Below are 17,798 nucleotides of genomic sequence, written 5' to 3' on the forward strand. Positions count from 1 at the left end.
TTAATAATGTCAAACTCTGAAACAGAAACAATTATATCAGGTTTTTTTTAATTGCATTTAAACTTCTTTTTTTATATATTTACATGTAAAAGCACCATAAACCAAAATATTTTTTTTTTCCATTAAATTAGAACACCAATAATTCTCAATGAAAATATTTGCTATGATTTACAAATATACAAATTCTATAAAATGTATACATAATATTTATTCTGGATCTCCACTGATTAATGATTCATAATAATTATTCATTCTTTGCAACATTTTCAGTTTAGTTTCAGTTTAAAGTTTCTGTAAGAAGTCAATATAAGCGATATAATCATCTTGATTGAGTGTAAAAGAGTAATAACAATAATCTAATAAAATATCAATTTTTATAAAATAAAAAGTCTAATACAACAAGGTAAGTATAGCTTAAGGGTGAAAAGAGCAGCTAACGAGATGCGCTGAACGTAATAGTTAGATGGAGAGCTCGATGTAAAACTCGGGCGGACAAACGGGCTGACCTAGTGGTGGCGGGTGCGTTGAAAGCGACATCGTCGTATAATGATAGTGGCAGGGAAGGTGGTCGTACTGGCGCAAGCAAGTCGCGTCAGTGAGTATAGTGCGCGCGCACCTCGCCATGCGAACACGCTCACCACATGGCGCGTCGCCTGGCGCTGCTTGCGCTGCTGGCGTGCGCGGCGGTCGCGAACCGCCGGCATTTACGATCTACCGATACCTCGGATTCACAATCTTACGACATTGTGCTATGGGACGATTATGATGAATCTATTGAAAAATCTCTTCCAACACATGTCACCTTCAAACCCAAAACTAAAGTGATAGTCCGGAATAAAGCTCCCAAATTAAATGTGACTAAAAAAAAGACTAAAAGTGATGAGAAGATTCAAGTAATTAAAACTACAATAAATATTTCAAGTCAAACAAACTTTATTGTGACAAAACCACCTCAAATCGTGGAGGCGGTATCTAGTTCAATAACGCGTCTTCCTTATAAGACGTTTACAAATGTAAATAAACTTTGGATAGATAGTGCGAGCCAAACGTTGAGACCCAGCACAAAACTGCCGATAAAGCCGCGGCCATCGATACCGACATCGACGCCTCGTACAAGAAAGCCGATAAAGTCTCGGCCAACAATACCGCCATTGAAGCCTAGCACAAGAAAGCCGGTAAAGCCTCAACTATCGACTACGACCTCGACTCGACGCCCGCCTAAGACTGTGCGCCCTCGGATTACGACAACGACGAAGGAACCACGCACAAGCACGACACGACGTCCGAGTACTCGACGGAAATTAAAAACAAAAGTGACTTGTCCACCGAAAAATCCTAATTGGATATCGACATATATTAAAGATAATACTTTAAAAAAAACTCCGAAAAATGAAGTGAAATCAGGTTGGTTTGTAGGTAGGTTTTTAACAGGTTAAATTTTAAAAAATGTGGTCTTCAATGCAATGATCTATTTATTAATAGTTAAACCTTTACTGTATCATTTAATACATATTTTTATTGTCTTCACTTATATTTACTCTCTCTCTCTCTACTCTATACTACTATAAATTACTTTATATATATATATAGGCCGCAGACCTAGGTTCAATAAAAAGTTAGAGAATAGAGAGTGCACCTGTGTTTGCGCACACACTTGAACACTATATCTCCTGCGTAGCTAGTTAATCTCTCTTGAGATTGGCCGCCGTGGCCGAAATTGGTCTGGAGGACATTAAATATCTATCTATATATATATATATATATATATATATATATATATATATATATATAGATAGATATATATATATATATATATATATATAATGATCTATAGATCATTAAATCGATACGTTGATTCAAATTTCAAAATAATCTTTATTATATAAGTATTTTTTCATTTGCGGATTCAATATATTTAGTTAATTAGAATTACGTCCGAATTAGTGCATTCTCTATTCTATATAGATTTTATGTGAAAAACTAGATACTATGCTTTGGTCTTACCAGAAAATAGAATCTGTCATCTCGGGATCTAAAGCTTTATACCTAGCTATTATACCAACAAGGTAGTTTGTTTTTTCATATGATCAAATCTCCACAAACGTGTTGTCCGTGTCATTAGTTGTATATTGTCCATTGTTTCGATTTATGTTACTTTTTACATGCCTGCATGTTTATGTGTAGGTTGTATATTGATAGAAAATAAAAGAAATTCATTTATAAGTAATTTATTACTTTCTGCTTACAAAAAAAAACTAGATATATTAAAATTTATTTGATAAATCTATAAGTTACTATATTCTTTGTTCACGGAAACGAAATCTGAATTTGAGAAAAATACGAAGTGCGATTTTTTTAACAAAACGAATTAACTTTTAAAAGAACAAGTAGGTTAAAACTCCCGTTAAAGCTAATTTATTATACTGATATTGTAAGCAGATGAATGAAAAGTGTACATTTGTGTAAAATTTTAAATATCTATATTCATTTATGAATTATTTTAGGTTTTAGTACTCTTGATTATCCTAAAGGTAATAGATATATAAGACTAAACGCCTCTCTACCAGTTGGTAGAGAGGTCTAGGTTTAGTCTACCACTTGTAACAATTACAATAATTATGCCAATTAAGTGCTAATAACAATATTTATGTGCCTTCCGGAAAACATACAGCGTTGCTGTGAAGAAGCAGTCGTATACTTACTTTAATCTGTGGTCGATTGCTACCTTAGACAACTTGTTCACCTAAATGACACTAGGTGGCGCTAGTTTACCAGCAAGTGCGCGGGAACCGTAGCCATATTCTTTCATGGTCTTCACCAGGAAGTACTCTCTGCAATGCTGTATGTTTTCCTCTCGGCACATAATACCGGTTTTATTTTTATGTAAAACCGTAATATTGATGTGCCTTCCGGAAAATATATATATATATATATAGGTATATATATATATATATATATATATATATATTATATATATATATATATATATATATATATATATATATATATATATATATAATTAATGCACATTAATTAGAGCACTCATTAAAAGAACACGTGTTAGGAGGTCAACTAGTAATAGCAGTTTAAATAACCTTTTTATCACTGTAAATGGTAGTATTAAGGCAGCGTCCCGAACTGTAATCGGGAATTGGGTGCGTACAGTTCTTCAGGACAGTGGCGTTAGAGCTCCTCCGGGAAGCTGTAGATCAGCGGTAGCTTCTCTGGGGTGGTTAGATAATCAACCGATTGATGAGATACTGTCGCGTGGAAATTGGAAATCATCCAGCACATTCTTCAATCATTACTTTCGCATAATAGAAAATCCTAAAACTCCTTTTTTAAACATTTACACCAAATTGATATTCTATTAAAATATATCCTTATATATACATATATAAAAAATAAATAAATAAATGAAGGAAAGTAATATATGGTTTTATATATCAATTTACTATTAAATGTCATCGCTATAATCTCGCGAAATTCTATGAAACTGTCTTAAGCCATAATAGTAAATAAGAACAATGTTATATTATATATTATAGTGTGTATCTTTAAAAAATATAAAGACATTAAAATGATTGTTACATTTCAATTATTTATAATTTATTCATTTCATTACTCATTAATTTCATCATAGCGTTGTGTTTAAAATAATTCATATTTCACCAGCAGATAACAAACACGTCTTCACAGCAATGCTGTATGTTTTCCGGAAGGCACATCAATATTACAGTTTTACATAAAAATAAAACCGGTATTATGTGCCGAGAGGAAAACATACAGCATTGCAGAGAGTACTTCCTGGTGAAGAATATGAAAGAATATGGCTACAGTTCCCGCACACATGCTGGTAAACTAGCGCCACCTAGTGTCATTCAGGTGAACTAAGTTGTCTAAGGTAGCAATCGACCACAGATTAAAGTAAGTATACGACGGCTTCTTCACAGCAATGCTGTATGTTTTCCTCTCGGCACACAATACCGGTTTTATTTTTATGTCATCATTATCATCATCATATCAGCCGAAAGACGTCCACTGCTGGACAAAGGCCTCCCCCAAGGATTTCCACGTTGGCCGATCTTGCGCTGCCCGCATCCAACGGCTTCCCGCGACTCGTTCTAAGTCGTCGGTCCGCCTTGTAGGGAGCCTGCCCACGCTGTGTCTTCCGGTTCCTGGTCGCCACTCGAGAACCTTTCTGCCCCAGCGGCCGTCGGTTCTGCGAGCAATGTGCCCCGCCCACTGCCACTTCAATTTAGCAATTCTATATCGGTTACTTTGGTTCGCCTGCGGATTCCATCATTTCTGATTCGATCTCGCAGAGAAACTCCGAGCATAACCCTCTCCATTGCCCTTTGAGTGACCTTGAGCCTTCTTGTGAGGCCCATTGTGAGCGACCACGTCTCTGATCCATAAGTCATCACTGGTAGCACACACTGGTCGAAGACTTTCGACTTGAGACACTGCGGTATTTGGGATGAGAAGATATCGTGTAGCTTCCCGAACGCGGCCCAGCCGAGTTGAATTCGACGATTGACCTCTTTCTCGAAGTTGGACCTACCTAGTTGGATGGTATGACCTAGGTAGACATAGTTATCTACAACTTCGAGTGCAGAATTTCCAACCTTGACTTGAGTGGGTGCAACATGGATGTTCGACATGATTTTCGTCTTGTCCATGTTCATTTTTAGACCCACTTGTTGGGAAACCCTGCTGAGGTCATCGAGCATAGTGCCGAGGTCTTCCAAGGTCTCAGCCATAATTACAATATCATCGGCAAATCGAAGATGAGTGACGTACTCGCCGTTGATATTGATGCCGAGTCCGTTCCAGTCCAGAAGCTTGAAAACATCTTCCAATGCAGCGGTAAACAGTTTCGGAGATATCACGTCTCCCTGTCTTACACCTCTCTGCAGTTGGATAGGTTTTGAGTTCTGATCCTGGAGTCGGATCGACATGATGGCGTTCTCGTACAAGCACTTTAACAGCCTGATATACCGATAATCAATTTGGCACCTTTGAAGAGAATTCAGCACGGCCCAGGTTTCGATCGAATCAAAGGCTTTCTCATAGTCCACAAACGCTAAGCAAAGTGGCTGGTTATACTCCTCAGTCTTCTGTATAACTTGCCGCAGCGTATGTATGTGGTCTATGGTGCTAAAGCCTTTCCGGAATCGGGCTTGTTCGGGTGGCTGCAAGTCGTCAAGCCTTTGCTAGAGACGATTCGTAATGACTCTCGAAAACAACTTGTAAACATGGCTCAGCAGTGAGATGGTTGGCCTGTAATACTTCAGAAGGGTTTTATCACCCTTCTTAAAGAAAAGTATCACCACACTTCTGTGCCATGCCTTTGGCGTTTGACCTTTGGCTATGACGTAGTTAAAAAGCCTCTGAAGAGCCCTGAGGATCGGTGTACCACCCGCCTTCAGAAGCTCGGCTGTAATACCATCATCACCAGGTGCCTAGTTGTTTTTGAATTGTTCGAGAGCCATTCTAATCTCGAAAAGACTGACGTTCTGAAAATCTTCAGTGTAGTGTCGGGTTAGTCTTGCTCTGGGAGCTGCAGCATGACTACTGACAGGTGATTAGAGCTGTCGTGTACAGCTGACCGTAGAACTTCTCAACCTTTTCCAACAGCTTAGATCTTGACGTGACTATTCTGCCATCCTCAGTTTTCAGCCTTGTCAGTTAACTCTGACCAACAGACAGATCTCTGGCGAACACTTTAGAGCCTTTGTTCCGCTCGATGGCCTCTTTAATGCGCATTGTATTAAATTGGCGAGTGACGCGAGTTAGAGACTTTGAAACCTGTCTGTTGATCAGCCGATAGCTGGCAGCATCAGCTGTCAGAATCATTTTCCGTCTTTCCTCCATAAGCCGTAGGGTAGAGGCAAAGATCTTTTTGGTTCCTTTTGTACGGCTGGTCTTGAAGGTCTTAGACCTAGCCGTACGGACAGTTTCCACAAACCTGTCGTTGTATGTGTCCACTTCCTCGCAGTCTGCTAGGCAATCGAATCGGTTTTGGAGTTCGAGCTGAAAGGCTTCGGGATTTCGGATTTGAAGAGGTGATGTTCGGAGCGTAGACTTCATCAGTCGGGACCTCTGGAGTTTAACATTGATATTTAAAGAGCCTCATACGAGTCTGTGATCACTCCCAGTTTTGACTGCATTGATCACGGAGACGTCATTAAATATTTGTCTTCTCGTCGACAAGATGAAGTCTATCTCATTCTTGGTTACGTTGACCTGGCTTCTTGAAAAAGGAGTTCATCATAAAGAGTCCCTCCTTCTCCATAAAGTCGGCCAACATCAGGCCCCGAGGGTTGCGGTCTCCAATTCCATGTGGTCCCACCTTTAACTCATCACCGAACCGTTTGCCCAGCTTCGCGTTAAAGTCCCCCATGTTGTAATGACATTAGTGAAATGAGTCTTATTGGTATGTATGGCTTTAGATAAATCCTCATACATGACCTCAACCTCATCGTCGGAGTGTGTGGAAGTTGGCGCGTATACATGTATGACCTTCAAAGAATACCGCTTGGTGATTCTGAGTATAAGGTACGCCACCCTAGTCGACACGCTCTCGATTTTCACAACGTTGTTAACGAGGGACCTGTGGACTATGAACCCGACACCACCTTGAGACAGTTGATCGCCCTCTCGGAAATAGAGAAGGTTACCGGATTTCAGGATCATCGTATCCTCCCCCTGTCTTCGGACTTCGGATAATCCGACGATATCCCAGTGTAACCTGCTCAGTTCTTCCTCCAGTTCGATGATCTTCTCGTCGGTCCGCAGTGTACGCGTATTATATGTTGCCAGGGCCAGAGGTCGTCGATGTTGGTAACACGAAATCTGCCGGGGATTCTTAGCACCCCCTGCCCCGCCGTTACCACAGCTGTTACCAAGGCTAGGAATAGCAGGGCTGCCAGGGACTAGGGGCCGTGGTTTAGTTGCGCGAATCATTGAGGGGATATTTTTATGTAAAACCGTAATTTTATGCGAGGTAATATAACTATAGTTCTTATATATACATATATTGTATATTGCAGTGAAGTACCAGCAGAGTATAGATCTATATCAAAGCAACCGAATCTTATCGGCATCGTAAAAACTCACTTAATCCCGGTTAATCAATTGAAATTTCCATTTTCCATACCACTTACTATAAAAAATATAAAACGCAATAAGATAGGATAAAGACTGCAAAAGGAACCGTATTTGCTTAGTTAAACGTTATTTAGATCAAATTTTAGACGGGTATAAGCGCAGACAGCATCTAGCTCGGGTAGATTACAATGATGCATTAATATTTTATCTTTTCAAATAAATTTACTGAAATATTAAAAGAAAACATTCATGATAGTCTTTATTTATCATTTGCAGTCGGAGTCGGGACATTTATATTCGGAGTCAGAACGGTAACGAATACGTGAGTGAAATGCTCACATATATATTAATAAACATGAGATAGGCATAAAGTATAAAAAAAAATTATAATATATTCTTAGACATATTAATACACTTCGTGTCTTATGTTACCTTTCTGAAATATTAAAAATAATAATTAGTGCATGATTTTATGGTTTTTATTTATAATACATTCATTCATTCACTTTACTCCACTTAAATGCTTATATTATGGACTTTAATTTTACTTCCAAAATTGCGGTGGGAACCACCACCATAGGCACAATCATTACCAAAGAGGATTCGCGTCGGGCTGTGTTTTTCCTACCTCCTGAATTACCTTAGTAGATATTGGAGGGTATCAATCAGCGTAACACTTTATCTAATCTTTATGCTACTGACAATTTGCAAAATGGTTTTGCTATGTTTCAATTTGAAGTATCAGCGAGTCAGTGTAATATAGTATACACAGCCACGAGGGACATAATATCTTACATACTAAGAATCGGGGTGATTTATTTTATTTTTTATGGTATTGGCAGGCGGACGAGCAATTGGATCACCTGATGGTAAGTGGTCACCAACGCCCATAGACATTGGTTTTGTAAGAAATGTTATACATCGCCTACATCGCCAATGCGCCACCAACCTTGGGAACCAAGATGTTATGTCCCTTGTGCCTGTCATTAATTTACGGTGTAAGAAGTAGTTTATAATTCTTGCACTGCCAAAGTGTATTAGCGAAGGTATCGACTAAACGCTGGGTGCTCTACTAAAAAAATACTATCAAAGAGCATTAATATCACCTATGTACACGTGTAGTTATTATTAATGTACATAATAAGCAACATCATAAAAGTAGATTTCTTTTCGTGTTTTATGATAATTTCTATAAGATATTGCAGCAGATATTATCAAAGTCCGCCTTTTCCATATAATTATTAATTAACATATCTTCGTTCTTTCTAAGATACATGAGTATTAGCTACTAATTAATAATGTTATATAGGATTACTTAATATTCTTAGATAATTTATATATATGTACTATATGTACACAATGCCAAACATCAAACAGTTATTTTAGTTTTACTTTACATTATAGATTATCGGTATTACTGAAATAAAAGAAGACTACTAATTTGGCTTCATATTTAAAGGTTTTCTATAAAAATTGTTCTTGTCTTTCTGTGCAGTGTTCTTGTGATTTTATTTGTTATTAAACTAAAAATTGATATCAAAAGTTGCAAGCGATCATTCATTGAATGTATTTATTATTCATTACATTTATTTATATAAGAATTATTTATATTGGGAACTTAAATAAGTATATACAAATCAACATTAAAAAAATGACTCTACAATTATGACAGCGTATTTGATATATGACGCAGTTATTTGTGACTAGTCAACGTTTATATTGAAGGACAAAAGTATAAAGAAAAATATAGTATTTTTTGAATTAGGGAACTTCTCTGACATACGCAGAACAACACTAAAGTTTCACCACAATCGGATCAATGGCTTAGAAACGAATAGAGGATAAACACATAAATATTTATTTTTATATGAATATAGACTGTGTTAATTTAATTATTACAGTCATGTCATAATAAACGAAAACTTAATATAATATAATCACAATATAAATTACATATAATTTTGAATGGGATGGGATGAGTGCTTTAATGATGTGTACGAAATAATAAAAATGTCCCGATATGACAGAACCAGCTATTCGAATACAAAATCACGACAAACAGTCCGTATAAATTAAATTTTATATTTTTAATTACACTTTACACTTAACTATTATGGATTAATTATTAATAAATAATTGTACGTGAATATTATTTTTATAACTAACTAGTTTTATAGGCGTCTCACTCTACTGAAGAAATGGTCTGGTTATATTTATATGCTTTATATACAGGTTTCAATAAGCGCTTATTAAAAGCAAGAATTAAATTTTCACTCTCTATAAAGTATGACGTATAATTAAAAACGGTTTTATAGTAAAAGTTTTGACTTTTAAACCATAAAAGTAAGCTCGAATATGTCCTAATGCTAGACTAAAGCCTCCTCTTTTCTTAAGGAATAATTTGGAACCTATATCGCCATGCGTCAAAGCTGTACTTATTTTGTAGAACAATTGATGCTAATTACGATGTTTTCCTACACCGCCGGTGAATTATAATCACAAATTAACCCCACGATAACTGTGCGGTGCTTGCCTCGATTTGAACCTGCGATCTTCGTTATAAATCCACACGTTCTATCCAGTGGACCATCTCGACTTAAACCTTGACTATTAACATATTTTATTACATTTTTTTGTACATAATGTTTTGTTTTTACGTCTCATTTTAATAACATAGACCAAGGTAAAATTTGCATCGCCGTAACATAACCATCACGAGTAACTGAAAAGTGAAAACTTGTTTGTTTTATATATTTTTTTAAGAGTGTATTTTTTAATTATGAATGAGATGATATATTAAAAACGGTATTTTTTTTAATAGAATAGGAAGGTGGACGAGCATATGGGCCACCTGATGGTAAGTGGTCACCAAACGCCCTTAGACATTGGCATTGTAAGAAATGTCAACCATCGCTTATAGCCAATGCGCCACCAACCTTGGGAACTAAGATTTTATGTTCCTTGTGCCTGTAATTACACTGGCTCACTCACCCTTCAAACCGGAACACAACAATATCAAGTATTGCTGTTTTGCGGTAGAATATCTGATGAGTGGGTGGTACCTAACCAGACGAGCTTGCACAAAGCCCTACCACCAGTGGTATATTATGTTGTTATTGCTTTTTAAATTTATAATAAAATTAGTCAATATTATTTGCTTGAAGTAAACACTACAAATGGTAAATTGAATTATGGTCTCGTTAATATATTACAATGGATTAATTTCAGATCTGAATAATAATACCACAACGACTCACTTAATCTTAGAATTAAAAATGAATTATTTTAGACATGAGCTTTATAGTTTACTTTGTTTAGTTCGCTTTAAAGCACAGAAAATACAAACACAAGCCTAACATTACAACATTTGTTAACTTACGGAAAAACTTGGCGGTACTTGCCTTTCCAGCCCGCAATCCTCATTTTATTAATTAACGGTAATTAGTATTAACTACTTGGAAACCGTTTCCTGCACATATTTTTTTTCTGTTGTGATGCTGTCGCTTGGTTACCATTAAAGTATAAATTAACACTTTAATAGTTTTTTAGGTCGTTTTGATAATTGTGTATAATTTTTACTTAAATTTATAAGCTGTCTCTATAATTTAAGTAAATCTTGAATAATGTAAATAATAAATATTAAAGACTATTCATTTTAAAGTACCTATCTTAAGTCAGTTCTAAAGGTAAGTTTTGTTCTAAAGGTCCAATAAGGAAAATTGTAAGGCTCTAGTTTAAGCAACCTTGTGCTATCTACTTTGCGTCCTACTGACACATAAAGTTTCACTTTTTTATAGACCTGTGCAATTTCTTTGGAATTTATTGATTTTCTTTATTTACGTTTAGCATTTTTTAGCACAAAACACATTTTGTCATCGTTATTTATATAAAATCCAATTTTATTAATAAAATTTTAAACAATGATAATCCAAATGTAAATACATCCATAGTGGCTTTCAATTATATAGTTTTTGCTATTTGCAGGTTTATTTTCTAGGGTTTATAACTGGTTTGTAGAGTCCAAATCAAATTGGTTTAATGCTGGGTGGTTCGAAGACAAGTCAACTACAACGACTACACCTTTTCCTCCTTCAACTTCGACAGGAAATTGGTTTGAATTATTCCTCGATTCTGAAGATACCGATAGTTCAAATGTAGCTAATGAGAAGAGTAAGTTAACGTTAAGTACATTAATTCCAATACACATTATTTTAACAATGTATCCTAATTATAACAAATCTTTTAACTATTTATACAATTTCAGTAAAAAAATCTGCAAAAAAATCTCTCAAGAAAACGTACAAAGGCTACCAATTACTAAGAACATACCCAGACTTGCAATGGAAACTGCATTCGTTATTAGATTTACAGGAAGAAGCTGAAGGGTCCGGTTTAATGTGGTGGACTTCTCCATCTCTCAACGGGTCAACTGATTTGCTCGTTCCGCCCGACTTACTGACAGATATAAAAAATCATTTAAAATCTTCTAAAATAGAATTTGACGTTGTTATTTGGGATTTACAGGTAATTTTTAGGATTAATGAGATTGAAAAAGATTTTTTGTTTTTTATATAGTAATTGTAAGCTTATATTTTAGAAAGCGATTGCGTATGAAAACCCAAAGCTTTCAAAGAAACAACGTCTTGAGCTAGAGCAATTACGTGGTCATCCTATGACGTGGAGACGATATCACCGCTACGCCGATATATTGAGGTATCTCGAATACCTACAACACTCATATTCTGATATCGTTGAACTGGTACCGCTGGGTCTCTCTTCAGAAGCATTACCATTAGTGGCGGTTAAGGTTAGTACCGTTAGTAATAACGTAACGTTGTTATTAATATTTGTAATACTTTACCTTACGTTATTATTACTTTTTTAATGTTATTAATTAGTCAGTAAATTCAATTGAAATTCAAAGTGTTTTTCTTATTCTTTCGTTATTGAAATTCATTTTTGTGTAGTCTATGCTAAAGAAAAGAGAAAAAAATATTGACAATATAAATGGATATAAATAAAATTATAACAAATGTTCAGAGGCAAAAAGTACCAACGATATTTTTTACCCCGGTAGTAAGATTTTTTTTTGTTTATTGTTTAAGTGGGTACTGGAGTGGTAACTTATTAATTATTTTTCTGAACACAATTTAATAATACTCTATATTGTTATTGGTTGTTCGGTTTTAAGTGTTGGGCGGTTTAATTACAGGCAGAAATATATAACATTTCCGTTCGTTTGTGGTGCTTTGATTTGACGTAAGACCTGTATAATACCACTTACCAGTGACCAAAAGTAACGATGATGATTGTGTTGAGCATTTACGCACGTGCCTTCCTAAAATTAATAAAAATTGTAAAACAAATTTCTTCTATAAATTAAAGGTATCTATTCCAAAAAACGAATCGCAAACAGACCACAATAACGTATCTCATAAAAAGAAATGGAAGTTAAAATCACACATGAAACCAGCCATCTGGTTGGATGGTGGCGCTCACGCGAGGGAATGGATATCACCCGCAGTTGTTACGTGGATGTTACATAACTTAATAGAAGGTGAGAAAGGGTTAGGTTTGTAATGTACATCTGAATTAGTATGATCAAAAAATTTAATACTTATTTTATAGTTCACTCATATTGAACAGGAAATGAATAGAAAATATCTTTAGAAAGTAGTTCAAGTATAATCATGTAAATCGCCGTGACATTTTAAAACAAGTAACTAATGATATATAATTTTAAGTTTAAAATTGTATTAACCTTATTTATAGAACATCACATGCAATATACACGATAACCAAATAGTTTTAAAATTACTTGTACAAAAAAAAAGCATTGTGCACACTTGTATATTTGCCGATAAGTTTCTTGCCGATTCTTCTCGGTAGAATCTACATTCCGAACCGGTGGAAGCTTTACATTAAATTCAATACTGTAACATGACTAATTTAATAAAGAATTATTTGAATTGAATTGAACTTGATTGTTAAAAAGTGACCACAGTTGGTTGTATTTAATATCATTTTTATTTGAAACGCCTTGAAGGCGATCAATTGATCATTAATTCACAAAATATATCATCGAAAGTCATTAGTTTTAGTCTTACACACAAAAATGAAGGTCCCTTTATAGCGTAGCGTCAATAGTGAGTGAGTCACCCACCAAATAATTTGTTTTAAATGTACGTTTAACCTGTGAAGGTGCTGATCGTGAAATACTGAATGTAGCCGACTTTTATATCATGCCGATGATAAATCCTGATGGCTACGAGCATTCGCATACACACGATCGACTTTGGAAAAAAACACGTTCACGAAGCCCTGACCATTCGGATGATTACTACGTCGGTTGGTTAGTAAACATTATTAATATTTTGTACTGCATGTAAGAGATCGAAGGCCTTCGCACGATTTCACCTGCTGTATATCCTGGACTATTTTGTAATTTGTTTGTGTTCAATAAAGTTTATAAATACTAATAACACAGCATAGCTTTTTAAATTCTTTATCACGCTTTATTACTGAACGAACTGAATGAACGCTTTTATAGCGTTCATTCAGTTCGTTCGTTTATTTATAAACGCTAACATTATTTTTGCATGTCATTCGTTCGATGTCGATTGACTAGTAAGTAGAATGCGAATATATTAATTTTCACTTTATTTAGGTCCCAATAAAATGACAAATGTAAGTTTGTTTCATAGAATAAGTACATATCGAAATACATACCGATTAAACTTGCAAAAAAGTAACTACTCTTATTTATGCGCTGTAATACACATTTGTTGATTTAGTCATTTATATGACTAAAGTCTAGCAAGTAACTGTTTTCTTTATGAATGAAATTTAACGTCATTTCTTTTAAGGAAGTTAGTAAATGTATTTAATCTATCACAATGTTTAACTATGATACTGCAACAATGCCGGTTTCCTGTTGTTGGAATGTTGGAGTGACAAAGGTTAAAAAAACTGTTATGTTAAGAGAAATTTTAAAGTAAGCATTGTTATCTTATGTTTGCGATTTTAGAATCCGTTACTCGAATCCGTATATATATATATATATCCGTGAATCAGTTATTCAAGAATGTGTTTGTGGTTTCGTCTGTATGGTAATACCTATTTTGCTCTTGATTATCCTACTTTATTTATTGATAGAATAAGAATATAGAATTCAGTGTACTTGTTTAAAGTTTTCTAATTTCGAAATCCTATTTAAACATCAAACATAATATGTAATTGCAAATACAGCGTTTAGTCTTAAACTTCAAGCGATCCATTTATATAAAATATAACTTGCAAAAAGCCGTTGCGTAAGGTAAGCCGCGGAAAAATATATGTGTGTTTTTATCGTGACACGTGTTTAAACACAAAAAATAGATCTGTATAGAAATTTCAGGACCATAATTTTTTGTCTAGAAAAGGAATGACACTTTGTATGGGTCAATTAGATAAAATCCTTTCTTGATGCGCCACTACTCTACAAAACCAAAGCTACTTATTTTCTTTATCTATTATAGCTTAAGTTGCATATTATCTGTCTGACAGTTGGCCTGAGAAGTTTATACACCTAAATATTATACATATTATATACATGTATTTCTGTGAAGGTTTCCTTGGAACTGGGGCCGTACGGAATGTGTAGGTGTAGACGCAGATCGTAATTGGGATTACCACTGGGGTGAAAAGGACACATCAAACGACCCTTGCGCGGAAAATTACGCCGGTCCCCACCCATTCAGCGAGCCAGAGACAAGGGCTGTTTCGGAATTCTTGGCAGAACACAGAGGGCAAATAAAGGTATTATTTATGTTTTGAAATGTTTTAATAGTGCTTGGTATCATTTTAAGATTCTGTATATTTAGCATATTGACTCAATGAATTTCTATTTCTGTTTCCAATCGTGTCCATATGTAGTAGATATGTTTAGTTCCGTTTCTTTTATTACCTTTTGTACATTACATAAAAATATTTTTATATAAAAACGTGGCATAGCAATGTATACAAATTAAAAATCGTAAGTCTCATAACGAAGTTAATTAATAACGTCATCTAGGTATAGTTCAAATGAAGCGTATACGTACATGTGTGTACGTTTGTATCTTTATTATATCCTTTTAATTTTGTATATTGACAATCACTACTCGTAATAATTAAACACTAATTATGTGAACCGTCTGAATCAAACGATTTATCTAGAAACGGTATCTAAAAAAATAAAACAATCAATCAACAAATATATAACGCTATTTAAATAATATAATTGTTCTTTTGACTTCTTGACGAGATTGATGTAACTCAAATTACTTGTAAAAAAACATTTACATAAACTTAATTTTTGAGACCACTAGCGAGATAATTTATAACTCGCTTAAAACCGAGGTAGACCGCATATTGCTCGGGAAATTGTGACGGAATACGGTATTTGCCCACATCGTTACTTTCAAAACATTTTCTACTTTACTTTCGACAAGTTCTATGCGATATTGCTATTTATTAAAATTTCTTATTTCAATTTATCATTTCGCATTTAACAAGCATGTGAGAAAACAATCATACAATCGTATAAATCCTATTGTCACTACAAGTTTTATGACATCAATTGCAATTTAAAATAGACATAAAAAGCAAGGCAGATGGCTCTGTCTAACTTTCGAATACTTTTACTTTATATATAAAAGATGTTCTATGTGCAATTTAATTTGCAGGTTTATATATCTTTGCACGCATACTCGCAAGCTTGGCTCCTTCCAAGCTCTCACGTTCACGCAACGTTTGCTGATAATGAAATGTTATTGGAGATGGGTAAGCTTGCAACGGCTGCTCTTGCTGACATGTATGGGACCAAATATCAGGTAGATTCAATCTTTATTTTATTTTATAAAAGAAAAAAATATATAACAATCATTACTTATTTTTTAAAACTATATATACGAGATATAAGAGAAAAGAGAAAAAATTAAACAAGAATAATCTTATCTATAGTGGAATTTGCAATATTTTTTATAATCAATCATTTTAAAATCTTAAGAGAATAGTGAGCCTGTAGACGATATGCAAATTGGTAGTGAGAACTAAGTATTTTTAATTCATTTAAGATTTATTTGCTTTTTTTCTAGGTAGGAACAGCTGCGGAACTCCGACAGCCAGCTTCAGGGATGTCCCACGATTGGGCAAAAGCACGAGCTGGAATCAAATTCTCTTATCACGTTGACCTTAGAGACTCTTTTGGACCGTATGGTTTTCTACTGCCAGGGTCACAAATAGTGTCTACAGCCCGCGAGACTTGGCAGGCTGTGAGAACAATTGTAGATAATCTATCCGATCTTAAATAAATATTACAATCTTTTACTTATGATTAGCAGAGAATACCAAAACATTAATTTAATAATGATGTATATGTTAAAAATGGTTCCTATTACCTTTTGGAAATATCGTACGTGCAAAAACAGAAACGTCATACTTTATCATAGGAGAATGCATCAAAGTGAATTGTTAGCGGGCAGGTTTTAATTATAGTTTTCTTAAGGAATAAGTATTATTAAGTATTAATTTTATGTATTATAATTAGATCAATTAAAAATGTTGTCTCAATTATGTTTTTTCATTTACTTGTTAAGTTTTTGTAATTATGTAACTTGTATATATATTATTCTAGGACATAACATATGTTAGGGTAATATCATAAAAAATAAATATGGGTACTACAGTATTTAAACGAACCTCAGCATTGATTTTCGAAACGGTGTTAATGCCTAGATCAAAAGCCAGGGACTTCACTAGCTAATTATAAACTGTATTTCCGTAAACAAAATAAATAGTAATAATTAGTAACTAGTAATGCGTTATGAGGTAGCCCGAATGTGTCCGTTGAGAGTGATGGTGAAGCTTCACTGTTCTTTGTAAAGTATTATCTTTAAAAATTGTTATGTATAGTAAATTACAGCTAAATAGTTACAGCTAAAGATATTGTCCGAAATAATTAGTAGAAGTAGTTTATGTGGATAATTAAGGCGAGGGAACAAAATATCAGACGTATATTACAACTACAGTTATTATAAATGCAAAAATGTATTTGTCGGTTTGTCTATCCTTTAAGCAGCAACGAAGCAAAAAGATTTTTTACAAAGACGAGATAATTTATGGGCCGGAGAATAACTGCTGATTTTTATCGCAAATAAAAGATAAAAGGTAAGAGAACGTAGTAGCGGATAAAGATAAGTAGGTCATTGTTATATTTGATACTAAATAAAGTAGCTATAGGGGGGATGATAATTTGTGATTATTGGATCATTGCTTTGATGGACGAAATCAAAATCTCGCCGGCAAGGCGTCTTTATAAAAATCTTGTGAAACGTCAAAATATTAGTTTACTTCATGTTTCTAATTATTATCGATTATTATTGTGAATATGTATGTTTGTATCTTAAACAATGTGCCTAATAAATGCCAAATCTATCAAACGAATGGGTATATAAGTAGATGTTGGTTTATATAATTTTAATGGCTTACTTGCTTTTACGTAATAAAAGAATATATATAAAATCGTATAACATACTGGTAGAAACCACCTCAAGCTTTTATTTAGTTTAGTTTATACTTATAAAATTATTAATCAATTCAATAAGTGTGTGTTTTTTTAACTATATTTAATTTTTTAATTCTTTTGAAACTATTTACTTAAAGTT

The 17,798-nt window shown here is 34.3% G+C and overlaps 1 protein-coding gene across 1 annotated transcript; it reads left to right on the top strand.

Annotated features, from left to right (window-relative positions):
• The first annotated feature begins 641 nt into the window (after positions 1–641).
• LOC126770392 (carboxypeptidase A4-like) lies at positions 642–16,445 on the top strand. Its single transcript, XM_050489790.1, has 10 exons — positions 642–1,087; positions 1,199–1,404; positions 11,098–11,283; positions 11,378–11,637; positions 11,711–11,920; positions 12,499–12,685; positions 13,315–13,465; positions 14,721–14,910; positions 15,819–15,965; positions 16,230–16,445. Exons 1-10 carry the CDS (start codon positions 642–644, stop codon positions 16,443–16,445), a joined length of 2,199 nt encoding a protein of 732 aa, XP_050345747.1.
• The last annotated feature ends 1,353 nt before the right edge of the window (positions 16,446–17,798 follow it).

Source organism: Nymphalis io, chromosome 8 (assembly GCF_905147045.1).
Source record: "Nymphalis io chromosome 8, ilAglIoxx1.1, whole genome shotgun sequence".
Taxonomy (NCBI): Eukaryota; Metazoa; Arthropoda; class Insecta; order Lepidoptera; family Nymphalidae; genus Nymphalis; species Nymphalis io.